The sequence below is a fragment of the Camarhynchus parvulus genome, chromosome 1A (genome assembly GCF_901933205.1).
Source record: "Camarhynchus parvulus chromosome 1A, STF_HiC, whole genome shotgun sequence".
NCBI lineage: Eukaryota > Metazoa > Chordata > Aves > Passeriformes > Thraupidae > Camarhynchus > Camarhynchus parvulus.
In genome coordinates this window covers 15694501-15707403 of record NC_044586.1, presented here as the reverse complement: position 1 = coordinate 15707403, position 12903 = coordinate 15694501, and the positions used below count along the sequence as shown (strand labels likewise).

The following is a 12903-nucleotide window of genomic DNA, read 5'->3' as shown; positions in this document are numbered from 1 at the left end:
TTGCTAAAACAGCCAACAGCTCATGCAGAGTCCTGGGAGCAGAGCTGGAGATAATTGCGGAGATAGGAGATGAGGTAAAATCGGGCTTACAGACTGCTGAACTGAAAAAGAAGAGGTAACAGCATTTAACCTGGCAAGGAACCTGAGAGACATCGTGTAAAATGAGTGTACTCTAACTCCTGCAGACGGCCAGCAGGTAGGAAAACTCCACGGCGTAAGGGGAGGGTGTGTCTGGAGGGGAGGACTCAGGGGCTGGACTCAAATCAGGTGGTGAACTCAAAGTGTCCTCCCCGTTGGAGTTGGCTCAGGGCGGTGCTGACTTTACAACCCTCCAATGTCAGCTGTTCCTGAGGTGCTGGTGGAAACTGAATGCTGTGGTTCAGGAGCTAAAAATCTTTTTTTACCCCCTTCTGAGAGAAGACAAAGAAAGAGCTGTGGCCCCAAAACAGTCGAGACCTTTCTCAGGTCAGTGTTAAATTCTTACCTCTCCCAGCAGCTGCTTCTCAAGCCCTGAGGATTTCACTGAGCCAATTTAATGCTGGTGGTCAGACAGTTTAAACCCATTAGCTCCCAGCTATCTGAATAATTTTCTCCTGGGATCCCAGCACACAGGCAGACTGCTCTAACCAGAACTGCAGAGCACTGCCACGGGACCTGGACTTTGCTGACTGCTGTAGCCTGTGTGGTGAGCACTCAGGGGCTGAAGAAAATGCCACTGGCAAGATCCCTGTCCATGACATCTCTGAATGGGCTTCTTCAGTGTGAGGATGAAGACCTGCCCGTGGAGGATTTGTTGCTCTTTGAAATTTCTTGGGAGGTTGCCAACAAAGGTTTGTACCACAGTTGGGGGTTAGTATTGCTGTTTTCTCAGGAGTGGAGGGAGGGATGAAGGGCTGGAGAAGAAAGGCATTCACAGGGAGACTGGAGAGAGCTGCAGAGCTGCTGGATTGGAAGAAGTACAGGTGTGTAGTTGTGCATGCTGAGCGTGGGCTGCATCTGCCTGGGCTTGTGTGGGATGGGCAGAGCCAGGATGTCTCTGTGTCTTTTTGTGTTCCACCACCAGGGAGGAGGGGGGTCTGAACATCTAAGTGATATGTCTGAGTGTGCAGCTATCTAAATTGCTTTGTACATACTTAGGTTTTGCCTTCCATGCAAATTCACTTAGGAATGTCATGCATGGAAATGAGCTGTACAACAGAGATCAGATGCACAGCAGTTTAGCAGCCCCCCCTCAGCCTTCTAGAGCAGTGTGGAGAAGAGGCCAGGGCTGGAAGGGGAATAAATAAATAGAGCTGTGTACAGCCACTGAACAAAACCCAGGAGTCAATGACCAGCGGCCTTTGTGTGCCAGCTAAAACTCTTCTGGACTGCTCTTTGCAAACACGGGTGGTGCCAGACAGGGGCTTCATTTGTTCATTGGTTGCTGCTGGTCAGGCAAAGGGCACACTGCTTACTAGGCAAAAATCCTCCTGCCTCCATTTCTAATCCATTCATCAAATCATCCCCTTTCAGGTAGGTGTAGTTCTGCAAGCTTCCATTTTCACTGCAAAAGTGAGTTAGTATGAGTAAATTATTGACCTCCTGTGTGTTATTGTCCTGGCAGATAAATAGAGTTTAATCAGGAGAGGGGATCTGTAAACTGTTAGGAATTTAACTTTAAAGAGGAAATGTTTGTAAGAAGAACAGGCAGTACTGGGGTTTATCCCCATGGGGAAACTGGAATTACTGTTCTGTGATAATTTCTGCTGGTTTACATTGCTCTTTTTAGGGTGGTGAGCCTTATCAATACCTAGAGATGAGACAGTAGATTTGGCAGTTTGAATCCCTGTGGGCTTGTTTTTCAGTAGCTTCAGCCAAGCTTTTAGAATTAAATTACTAAGGCCACAACTTGGAGCATGCAGCATTCACTTTTCCAGTGTGCATAATAAGTAAGACTCTGGCAAGCAGATGGCAGCAGAAATCTAGGAAATTCAGGAGTTCTCACTGACTTCTCTGAACTCCACAGCATACATATTTTCTGAGTCATCTGGACCCAGTGGTTGTAGATATCACACAAGATTTTTAAGAGAAGATAACCCAATTAGATTTTCCCAGAGCATGTACAAAATGTAGTGAATCATTTAATCATCCATAGAGCTCTGGCTGACTTCACTGGAGCCAAATCAACTGACACAGCTAAAATTTACTATTCACACATTTTATGAGAGAATTAATATTAATAAAGTCAGTTTTATTCAGTGTGTTTAAAAATAAGGTGCCTTTGCTTACACCACTTTCCAAGCCCATATATTTAGACAGGGATGAAGGAACATGGAATTACAAGCAATTTCTTTATTAGAGTCTGACCTTCTGCAAAGCTTCCATTAACCAAGCTTGACTAGAAATGTCTGTGCAAAATATAATATATTATAATTTATTATAATTTTATAATCCTTTTTCAGCCTATTTTTCTGGTAAATTTTTGATACTGAGGGTTTGGGGTTTTTTTTTCTATATCTCCCAGGCAGCTGAATGTCTAAGTCACGTGGTGAGAACTGTTCCCTGGTGACCTTTTATAAACAGTTCTGGGAAAATGTTACGGCACTGTGAGAGAGAGTAGACAGCAAAATACAGGGAGAGTCATCACAGAAGATATATCAGCTCAGGAAATAATAGCTTGTAATGTATATTTCCTAGCTTCTTTAGCAGGAGGAAATGTTTATTTGATTAAATAAACTGACCACACAGAGATTTAGTTCTACTGCATGTTTTAGTGTTTGTGCTGCTGCACATGTTCCTAACATAGAGGGCAAGATAAACATTATCTGGATTTATTGCCTGACAAGCTAATTTCGAGTATTTGATGTAAAGGTTTCTGTCTCCCTTTCTGGCAATGCAAAGGTATGTGCAAGGAGCTCAGCCTGAAGTTGGTTTGCATTTCTGAGGTGGTGTAAAGCTGCTGCTGCCCACAGGAGTGAGTTCCAGTCTTTGCGTTCATTTTAGTGCATCACCAGGTGCTTGGGTACATTTCCTCCTTGACCTGTGCTGCTTCTTAATAATCCCTCCATTTCTCTCGTGGTGTGGGAACTCTGCACATCACTCCGGATGTGAGAAGTCCCCCGAGACCACGTCGAGAGCCGAAACCCCGTCAGGGGGCTCGGAGATCTTGGCATGATGCCCAGAACACTTGGTGGCTAGATTTCGATCCTGCAAGTGAATTGCCAGTTTGGTATGAGGGCTAGAAGGTGTCACAAGTTTAAAAGGTGTTTTTATAAAGTGTACACAGAGTAGAAATATAAGTTTTAAAAATTTCTGTATAAAAGTAATGGAGACAAGATGGAAGAAACAGGGCGTGTCTCATCCTTCTTCCTTCTTCTTGTTCTCCATCTTCTGCTGTGGTGTTGGCACTCAGAGATTAGTTTAGGGAAGGGGTGCACTGTCCAACATGAGTGATAAGTATTGAGAAGTAAAAGTAAATATGATATACGTAATTTGTGGTATAAGAGACGGAGCAGCCTTAAAAGTAGTCAGAGAGCATCGTAGCTGCCTTGCTAGTCAGACCTCTGTCTGCCAAGAAGAAAATTTTGTAGATAAGACTTAATAAACAACCTGAAGACCGAACAGCAAAGAGTCCAGTCTCATTCTTCAGAGCCTGGAGTCGCTCCCTAGATCACCCAACTCACCTCGGGGGCAGAGAACAAGCAGCCGGCCCCAAGATCGTGGCACTGACAAACGGGCTGAATTGTCCTCTTTCCTGTGAGGAAGGTGATAGCAGAGCTCACACGTGGATATCCATCCCCACACATTGTAACCAATGACCTTTACAGGAGCAGAGCTGAACCTCTTCAGAGCCAGGGATGGCAAGGGAGTCCTGCAAATCAGAGAATATCTGATTCTGTAGAGGGGGAGCAAGCATTCCATGGCATTTCCCTGATGGTGCTGATTGTTACTGAGGCATGAGGTGCAGCTGTAGGGAAGTAGATGGTTGTATGAACTCAGGGCTCAAAGATCTACAGTTGACTATTATTTCCAGAGTCTCATCTCTTCTTTGTCAGCCGCTGGAACAGGGGAGTTTTCTCGCCTTTTGTTTTAAGTATGGATAATTTAAAACGTGCTCTAACGAGGCAGAGCTTCTATTTCTCCATGTTTCCTTTTTGTATCTTCTGTCCTGGCTGCGGCCTGTGCTAAGTTACAACCTGTGACACAAAACATTGGCCTCTCAGTTATAGCTCTCACTCTACTCCTTCTGAGCAAGCAAAGGTAAGGTAGCTGAAGGAGAAAATGGGAAATTAAAAAGGCTCATCTGCCAATGTCCCTCTCCCTCACCCTTCCCCCAAGTCATGAGAGGGAACTTGCCACCTAAACCAAAAACAGTATCGAAATCCTCTGGCATTGAAAGTCCTCTGTCAAAGAAATAAGAAATGTGTAGCTTTTTATGTGAGATTTCCCTCACTTTAGTTGGCTTTTCACTAATAGGCAAAACCCTATGTGAAGTGGATCTACAGTGTTTCTGTGGCAGAATGGGAAAAATGCAGCCAGTGAAGGGTCCTAGTCCATTGCAGTGCCACAAATCTGGTGGTAATCATGGGGGAGATCAGCATTTTTAACTCTTTCTTTCTCTCCTGGCCATCATGCTCTAGTAAAGCAAGGTCTGGTCATACAACTGTGGAAAAAAAGGAGGGTTTCTTTCCTCCATAGCATGAAGACCATTAAAAGCTTTAAGTACAAGAGCACAAAAGAAATGGCTACCAAGCTATGAAGATATTGGGCCTGGGTTGAGTTTGTGTAGTGGGATTTCTGACGCATTGGTTAGAAGGGCTGAGAATGTTCAAGATCCACTCTTTTCTCTAAAAAGATGTCTTGAAAATAATTCCAGTGATATTTGGATTAGTATCCCTTGCTGTACCACTCACAGCTTTTAGATAGAAAGTAGAAGAATGCTTAAAAAATGCTGGGCAAACAGCCAGCTTGTGTCATCATTCAGCTGTGAGCAGCTTAGCTCAAGAGTCACTGGTAGATGAATCTCAAATATTTTTATTCCCTCCCCATTGGAATGGAGACTGTGCTAAAAACAAAACTTGTTTCAGCTCTCGCTGGAGCAGAGATCTCGGTTCAGTTTCTCTGGTAAAAAACTGGACTTTTGGAAATTAAATCCTGAATCCACTGAAGTCAGTAAGACCAGCATTTTCCCTCCTCTGTGTCTTCCCATGATGAAACTTCCTTGGGAGAAGGTGATTACTGTGATTTGTGACACAGCTGAAGTAACACCCTTTGGGGAGTGGGGATGTGCTGGCATAAACTTGGCATAAGCACAGCCTCAGAGCTCTGTGCATTTATAGAGTGGGCTGGAATATCAATGTCAAATCAATTCCAAATGAAATCCTGTGCACTGGGGATGATGCACACAGAAATAGCTTCTCAATTGTGGACATCTGTCATAAGTTTCAATGGTTCAGTATTATTTCAGAATATGTTTGGAATGTCAGAATTTCAGAGAATGTGGAGATCTGTCTTCTGAGGAGTCCTGGCCACAAACATAGCCCAAAAACCACAGGAAAAATATCTGCTGGCTGAAGATGCTGGTTGTTTTTCACCTGACGCATTTTGCAACCTGATTTTATTTAGGGCACCTCAACAGACAATCAATCAATCAGATTCCAATGAAATGTTAGAAACAAGTTAAACCCAAATTTTTATCACACCTGTGCAGATCAAAGACACATTCTGAGGAGAATGGTGAAACAATTGATGTGAGAGTGATTGTGGCAGTTTGAGTCCCGAGCCTGGGCTCACGCTGCTCCCATGGATCCTGTGGCTCTCATGGTTCTCAGGGAAGCTTTAATGCCTCCAGAGTGGCCTGGTCAGGACATAGCAAAGAAGCTGCAGAGCCCTGGAATTGTCCTGATGCTCTCTCTGTATACCAAAGGTGTGTGAGAAAGGATCAGTGACAATCTCCACTTACCTCTGTCTCACTTCTGTAGTTCACTTCCTATTTCTCTCCCTTGTTTTTGGTTTCTGCTGCTCCCTCATTCTGTCCTTCTGCAGTGTGGGGTGGGTAGGAGGACAAGCTCTAACTGCTGCTTGGATTTTAAATATACAAAAAAAAAATAACACAGCAGGACTTGAAACAAGGAAAACAGAAAATGCTGGAGTGATGCAGAGAACTCCTTTAGACAAATTCTAGTAGTGTTAACATAGATAAAAAGGTTTAGGCTTTTAAAATAATTCTGTGGAATTTTTTGAGATAGTATTTTGGTTTTATCTTCTGTTTTTTAAAGAGGTCACTAAAAATACATCAAACTTCCCCTAAATTAACAAAATTCTTCTTTCCCAAATATCTGAGCTCCCCTTTCTGTGCCAGTTTATTTTTTTCCTTTAAAAAAACCAAAACAAGAGGAAGAATGGAAAGGAGATAGGTGGGGAAAAAATTTTTGATGATTTCCTTTTAAAGTTGATTTCATTTATTGGTGGAAAGGTTAAAAGCATGTTTTAAAAAGAAATAATAAAAATATTTTTATTTCAATTATGTTTTTAAATGACTAAAACTTAATATATTTGAATAAAGCATTTTGTTGAACATCAGAAAACTAAACTATTCCTGTATCAACATTTTACTGCTAATTCCCCTTGTCTGTGATATTCCAAACCAGTTCTCTTGTTCTGATCTCTACTGATTCTCTATGAGTTTCTCATTTTGTCATTTCTTGTTTGTTTTAACCCTGTTTCAAAGTACAAAATTTCAGAGGCAGCATAGAGAAACTTGCAACATTTTGGTACATCCCTGTTGTTTGGAAAGGTTTTCTGTTTATACTATGACCTAAAACATTGTATTAGACAAGAAAAAGAAGGCTTACCAAATTGTTGAAGCAAGTTGAGAATTCTGTGAGCTGAACATGTAAACCCTTACTCTGCTACTCAGTAGGATATGTAATGTTTTGCTTACTGGCACAGATATTTCCAGGGAATTCAAAGCAACTGAGCATACAGAAACTAGCTCTTAAAAGATATATAATGTGTTCCTGGAGTTTGCTATGGAGAGGTGTAATTTCAAAAATCAATACATTATTCTAGGCATTGCTCTGTTCTTCTCAAGATGTCTTTTTTAAGTTATACCCAACACTTCCTACATGCATAGTTTCACTTGCAGTTTCCCTCCGCTGTCAGTTAAACCTTATGCACAGACATGCTTTGTGAGTCATATTTCCACAGTAACAGGGAAGACAAAAGCAGGTCTGGGGGCCAGGTAGCACGGCTTTTATCACAGTTAACTTCTGAGGAGTTTTAACAGCCTGTAACATGTACTCCTTGGATTTTATTGTAAGTACCTTTTAGTGCATTTCAGGCAAATCAGCACACCCTGAAATGTTTTTTACCTTGCTGTGCAACAGATTATGACAGCAGAGCATGGCACACTCTCCATTCTTTCCCCCATAAGAGGACTTCCATACATCTTTGGCTCTTCAGCGCACACAGGGATCCTAAGGAAAACCTTGTGAAAAGAAACACTTGGATGCTGGCTGTGTGAAACAAAGATCCAGGCTCTGCCCTGCCCTTGAGCTGCAGATTCCCCATTTCTCTTGAAATCTGTGGCTGTGGAAACTCCGCTACATTGCCAATCTCAGTGTTGAGCCCTTTGCAGTGTGGAAGAGGCTGAGCCACACTCCTAGGATGGGGAAAGGAGCTTTGCTTCACTCTAGGCATATACAGCTTTATCATGGTATTTAGTGTCTTTCATCTTGCAAGTCATGTTTTCTCTTTTTCCTGGATCATCAGGCTGCTCTGCACTAAATTCTTTCCTCATTCTAAGCTCTGTATCTCTGCCAATTCAAACCAGCCAGTTTCATGACTAAGATTTCTACCAAGCCTCATATTTATCTTATTTTGGATTGAGGCCTCTTATGCTCCTATGGTGAATTTACTACCCCATAAAAACAGTGGTATCATTGTAACTATTGCTTTTTAGGTTGAATGTTCTGATTTTTCTCACAGAATTAAAATTTTATGTTTCTCTGAATCCAAACTTTTTAAATAGACTCTCTCAGCTTGAGCAGAGAAACTTGGAGGGAAAATACAGTGTTATTTATCTAAGATTGCTCTAAATCCCTGTCCAAAGCAGCCATGGAAGAATATGATGACTACAAATTAGTTTCTGAAGCTTTCTGGTCCTGCTGAAGGGGAGAATAATAGTGTTATGCATAGGTTTCCTTCTGCAATTCCGTGGCTACATGATGTGAAACTCTTGAACTGACAGCTTGATTTAGGAACAGACATTTGTAAGATTCTTGTCTTCTTAGGTCTTGAATTATTAAGGGTAATAGTTTATTTTACTAATTCTACTTAGCAAGCTGGTAGATTGAAACTGCATTTTTTTCCTCTTTGTAAATACCTAGAATCCTGAGACATGAAAATATTGAGACCAGAGGTCCTTTCAGCATTCAAAACAAATGAAATATTTGTAGAGAAAAGGATTTAAGTGAACAATTTATTTTCTAGGAGCATAATTAAAACTGTAGCTCTGTCATTTGGCTCCCCAGGGCTGCAAGACAGCAGGCTTTGCAGAAGGCTTCCTGTGTTTGTCAGGGGATGCAGTTTAATTAATCTGGGAACTAATCTCCCAAAGTGCTGAGCAACTTCAGCTGCCGTATTGTACATAGCAGTGGCAGATTTTTAAGGAGAATTAGGTAACTTCTCAAGGTTTTTAATTATATTGGATGTGGTGCACTGGCGCCTCTGGATATCCCAATAGCTTTAAAAGGGTGAGCCTAGCATGCCAGCTCTCAATCCCTGGCAGCTTTCAGTGCTGGCTCCATAGGTAATTTTGATGTCACTGCTGGAAGCTGTAGCACCATCTCCATCCCCAGAGTGCTGCCAATATTTCCAAAGCTTCAACATTGAGTGGAGGGAAGAAAAAAATTATGTATGAGCGCCAATCCCTTCTGTAGTATTCCTTTTGCTCTTTGTACCTGTTGTGTTCCCTCTCTCCCACCCTGCTGTAGCTATGCTCATTGTCTCTGGTGTGCAGCAGCTGCTTGGCTTCAGGTTTTCTTTTCCCTCACCATCCTGCCCCCTTGCTGGATTCAAGCATGCCCTCTTGCCCTCCTGACTTGGTGGTGGTGCAATGTCTACTGCCTGACACCCTGGGCACTGTGGCAAAGAGAGATTTGTCCTGTCAGTGTGTGAATTCCAGGGCTGGCTATGGCAAACTGACCAAGAGCAGCTAAGGGACTCTTACACACCATGTGCAAGACTGGATAGATCTGTATTGACTTGGCAAGGGATACTGCTGGATTGTCTTACACATTTGAATGCTGCATTTGCCTTTAAAGCAGACAATATTTTGGTGAAAGATGCTACAGACGTTTATGTAGTCAGTGTAGGCCACATTCCCTCCAACTTTAACAACTCTTCAAGACTGATAATGGAACAAAACTCCTTATGCTTTGAGGATATTGGGTTAAGTCCATTTTTATAGGCACCGGTCAATGAAATCCATCAGTTTCTCAAATTCTCTTAGTGATTTGTGTCAAACAAGCTCAGCTCTTACCACGTGATGAAAAATAGGTTTGAAAATTATAACTGAGGCAATAAAACAAAAGCAGAAGGCTGTGCTTGGGATGCAGCAGAATCAAGATCAGACATGGGAGAGTAGAAGTATGAGGGCTGGGATTTTAATCCCCCAGTTGAACAGGGAAGCTCTGATACCATTTAAGAGACTGAACTTCTGTTTATTTGATTGAGGCTGGATTTCACTTAAAGCCTACATATGTGAAGGGATTTGACTAGCGGTGTATCTGATCCACAGGTGGGTTGGAGCTTAGTACCTAGAATCCTGAGAGATCTGTAGCCTGTGCCCCTTTCTAATTTTTGTTTTTTGTGATCTTCTTTTGCAGTGGGAGGCATTTACACTGTGATCCAGACAAAAGCCAAAACTACAGCAGATGAATGGGGTGAAAACTATTTCCTGATTGGCCCCTATTTTGAGCAGAATGTGAAGACTCAGGTGGAATTCTCTGAACCTCCAAACCCTGCAGTTAAGAAGGCAATGGACACCATGAAAAGCCAAGGGTGTCAGGTAAATCAGATGTGTTGCTGCTTCCCAGGGCAACAAATCTGACTCTGAGGAGATTAAAGTTTGGGTTAATGCTCTTGTCGTTCCACTTGACACAGCAGTCCTGGTCAATGTCACAATGGGAAAGGCTTGGAAACCACTGTTAGAACAGCAGAGTCAATTCATTAAAGGTTATTTTTGAGGAGGAACCAGTTCATCCAATTATGGGTTTTAACAGTCATTTATCTGCAAGGCTGCTTAACTGGATTAATGACTTATTTATCTGGTCTCTAAGTGCAGTGAGATTTTAGTACATATAACATGACCTTACTTTGTGCCCTTATTTCACATTCTTGCATGGGAGTGAGAAGAGTGTTCCATTAGCTCTCAGATTTTCTAATGTAGCATAAAAATATTGAGCTGAAAACCAGAAAAGACTTGAGAAAAGCACTGAGGTCACAAAGGATCCACATCCTCAGTTCAGTGCAACCAGCTGTCAGTTCCCCGAGAAGAGAGGCTAAACCACAATACAAGAAGTGGATTTTCTCTCTTTCCAACGTGATTTTTAACCAGTGTTTTCTGTGTGATCTCATAGCCTTTTTGAGGCTCGGTTTCTCCAACAATGAAGTAGGAATAAACTTCTTCCTATAAAGGTTATCTGCTAAAAGAAATAGATTATCTGCTGTGTTTATGGGCAGTTATTAAGCTGCAAGCAGCTTTGGTTACCTGAAAATGGGTGGAAGGTAACTCATGCTAAATTTGACCTCCTTTCTTGCAGTCCTTATCAGATATGTAGAACTTGCCTGCACTCTGACTCAGTGTTGAGTCCCTCAGAGATGCCAGTTTGCAGGAGGAAAAATTGTCTGCTCCTTCTGTGTGCTGAACAGATGTGGAGAGCATCAGAGGCAGCAGCAGGGAAGGATTCTTACTGTTGCTGAGGGGATTGACACACTTCAGTGTAGAAATTCCTGAAGTTCTTGGGTTGTCACTAGCTGTGGCACTGGCAATGTGTTGTCTGCCTTTGTGAGAGCAGTTGTGCTGTTCTTAGGATCTAATGCCCTGTTATGCAGATGTCTTTTGTTGGATGAGTATGCGCCACAGCTTGGGAGGGTGTCTGTTGGGGACACTGACTTGATGCTTGAATTGTGCGGGCTCAAACTGAAAGGTCCAATCTGCCATTTCTTATCTTTATCAGATTTTCATAGGTCACTGATCAGGTTTTCCATGTTGCCTCTGTAACACTCCTGTGTCTGGAGAGCAGCTAAAGACTTCTGGGGCACATTGATTGCAATGCTTTATGTTGCTCCAGCAATGCATCCAATTTAATCCGCCACCTCTGCCAGCCCAACACATGCATGGTGCTGCTGAAGTATTCCTATACAGCAGCAAATCTGTCCCAGGGATGTCAAATATAGCTTTGATCTCCAATAATGACGCTCTCGTTTCCAGGAGCTGCACTTATCCTATTAACATTTATGTCTGGGTTTTGCTTATGCATCACAATGGATGGTTTTAAACCAGGGGACCTTGGAATGCTTCCAGACTTCTCAGGTCAGGTGTGTTCCTTGCCACAACCTGACCATGTATTTAGATGAAGTCTGGGTTCCCTGCTTTTAAACCTCATTTTCCTGAATAGTAAATCTGGATAGTCTGAAATAAATGCATGAGGAGCGAAAAGGAGCAAACCTGCCTTTGTTATGCCTTGTACTTTTTGTGAAAACAGGCCGAAGGCTTTTATCGTATTTGTTTTCAAGACCTGACCTCTCTTCAGCTCATTGCAGTGTCAGGGCTGGGTTCAACCCCTGAGGCCCCAGCTGTTCTGATGGCAGATTTAATGTGAAATTATTTGGCTTTGCAGACTGTAGTGTGGGCCCAGCTGGGTTGGGCAAGCCAGTGCAGGCAGTGAAGTTGTGAATACTCTTAGAAATGTTTAATTATACCAATGGAGACAAAGCAGGAAAGCTGCATTTTTAGCCTGATGTGATTTTAGGTATTGAGGTTTATTGATCTTCCACTTCTGACTGATCCTTCCACTCTTCCAAATAGAATTGGAATCCTTCCCCTCTGTGCTGCTTGGGAAGAGGGAAGAAATGTCATGGTAGATACAGGCACCAAGCATCAGTCCTACAAAACCTGTCTCCAGTATTCTAGCATAGACAGCAAAAGACTGGAGACAAATATGAGTGAAAGAAAATGATAATTTTAAAATAAGGACAGAACTGGCATAGATACTTCAATAAGAAGACCTCATTATTCGAGCAAGTGCAGTCTTCCTAACCTTTTTTTTTCTTTCATAGAAAAGAAGTTACTATTGCAGTGAAAATCTAAAATGAAAGACTTAAAAATAAATGTTCCTAAAGGTTATAGTTTCCTTTGCTTCAGTAATACTCTATGTATTTTGCAAAGAAAACTGCAAGTCCTGGGTTGTAGGACTGTGAATACACATTGTTTCTGTGAAATACTTCAGATGTGATGGATGAAGATTGTTGTGCTAACTGGCCTTTACACTCGCTTTAACCTTTTCTTTCTATCCTTCTTATCCTTGCCTCTTTTCCATAGGTCTTTTTTGGAAGATGGCTGATAGAGGGCAGCCCTTATGTCTTACTGTTTGATATAGGATCAGCAGCTTGGAACCTGGACAAGTGGAAAGGTGAATTTTGGGAAGTCAGCAACATAGGGATCCCTTTTCATGACCGAGAAGCCAACGATGCTGTGATTTTTGGATCATTAACAGCCTGGTTTTTGAAAGAGGTACAGTTTTTAAATCTAGAGATTTGCAGACCAAAACTACTTTGGGATGTGTTTCCTATTCTCCAGTTTGAAAATCAAGATTTTTAGGAAGTTGATCTCAACGTAAATCAAATTTGTATTTAAAA

The 12903-nt window shown here is 42.0% G+C and overlaps 1 protein-coding gene across 1 annotated transcript in view; it reads left to right on the top strand.

Annotated features, from left to right (window-relative positions):
• Positions 1 to 709: 709 nt before the first annotated feature.
• The window catches only part of GYS2 (glycogen synthase 2), a 41025-nt gene continuing 28831 nt past the window's right edge, over positions 710 to 12903 (top strand). Inside the window, exons 1-3 of the mRNA XM_030960228.1 lie at positions 710 to 830; positions 9870 to 10051; positions 12587 to 12778. Of these exons, the coding sequence (XP_030816088.1) occupies positions 710 to 830; positions 9870 to 10051; positions 12587 to 12778 (495 nt within the window). The remainder of the gene's footprint in view (positions 831 to 9869; positions 10052 to 12586; positions 12779 to 12903) is intronic.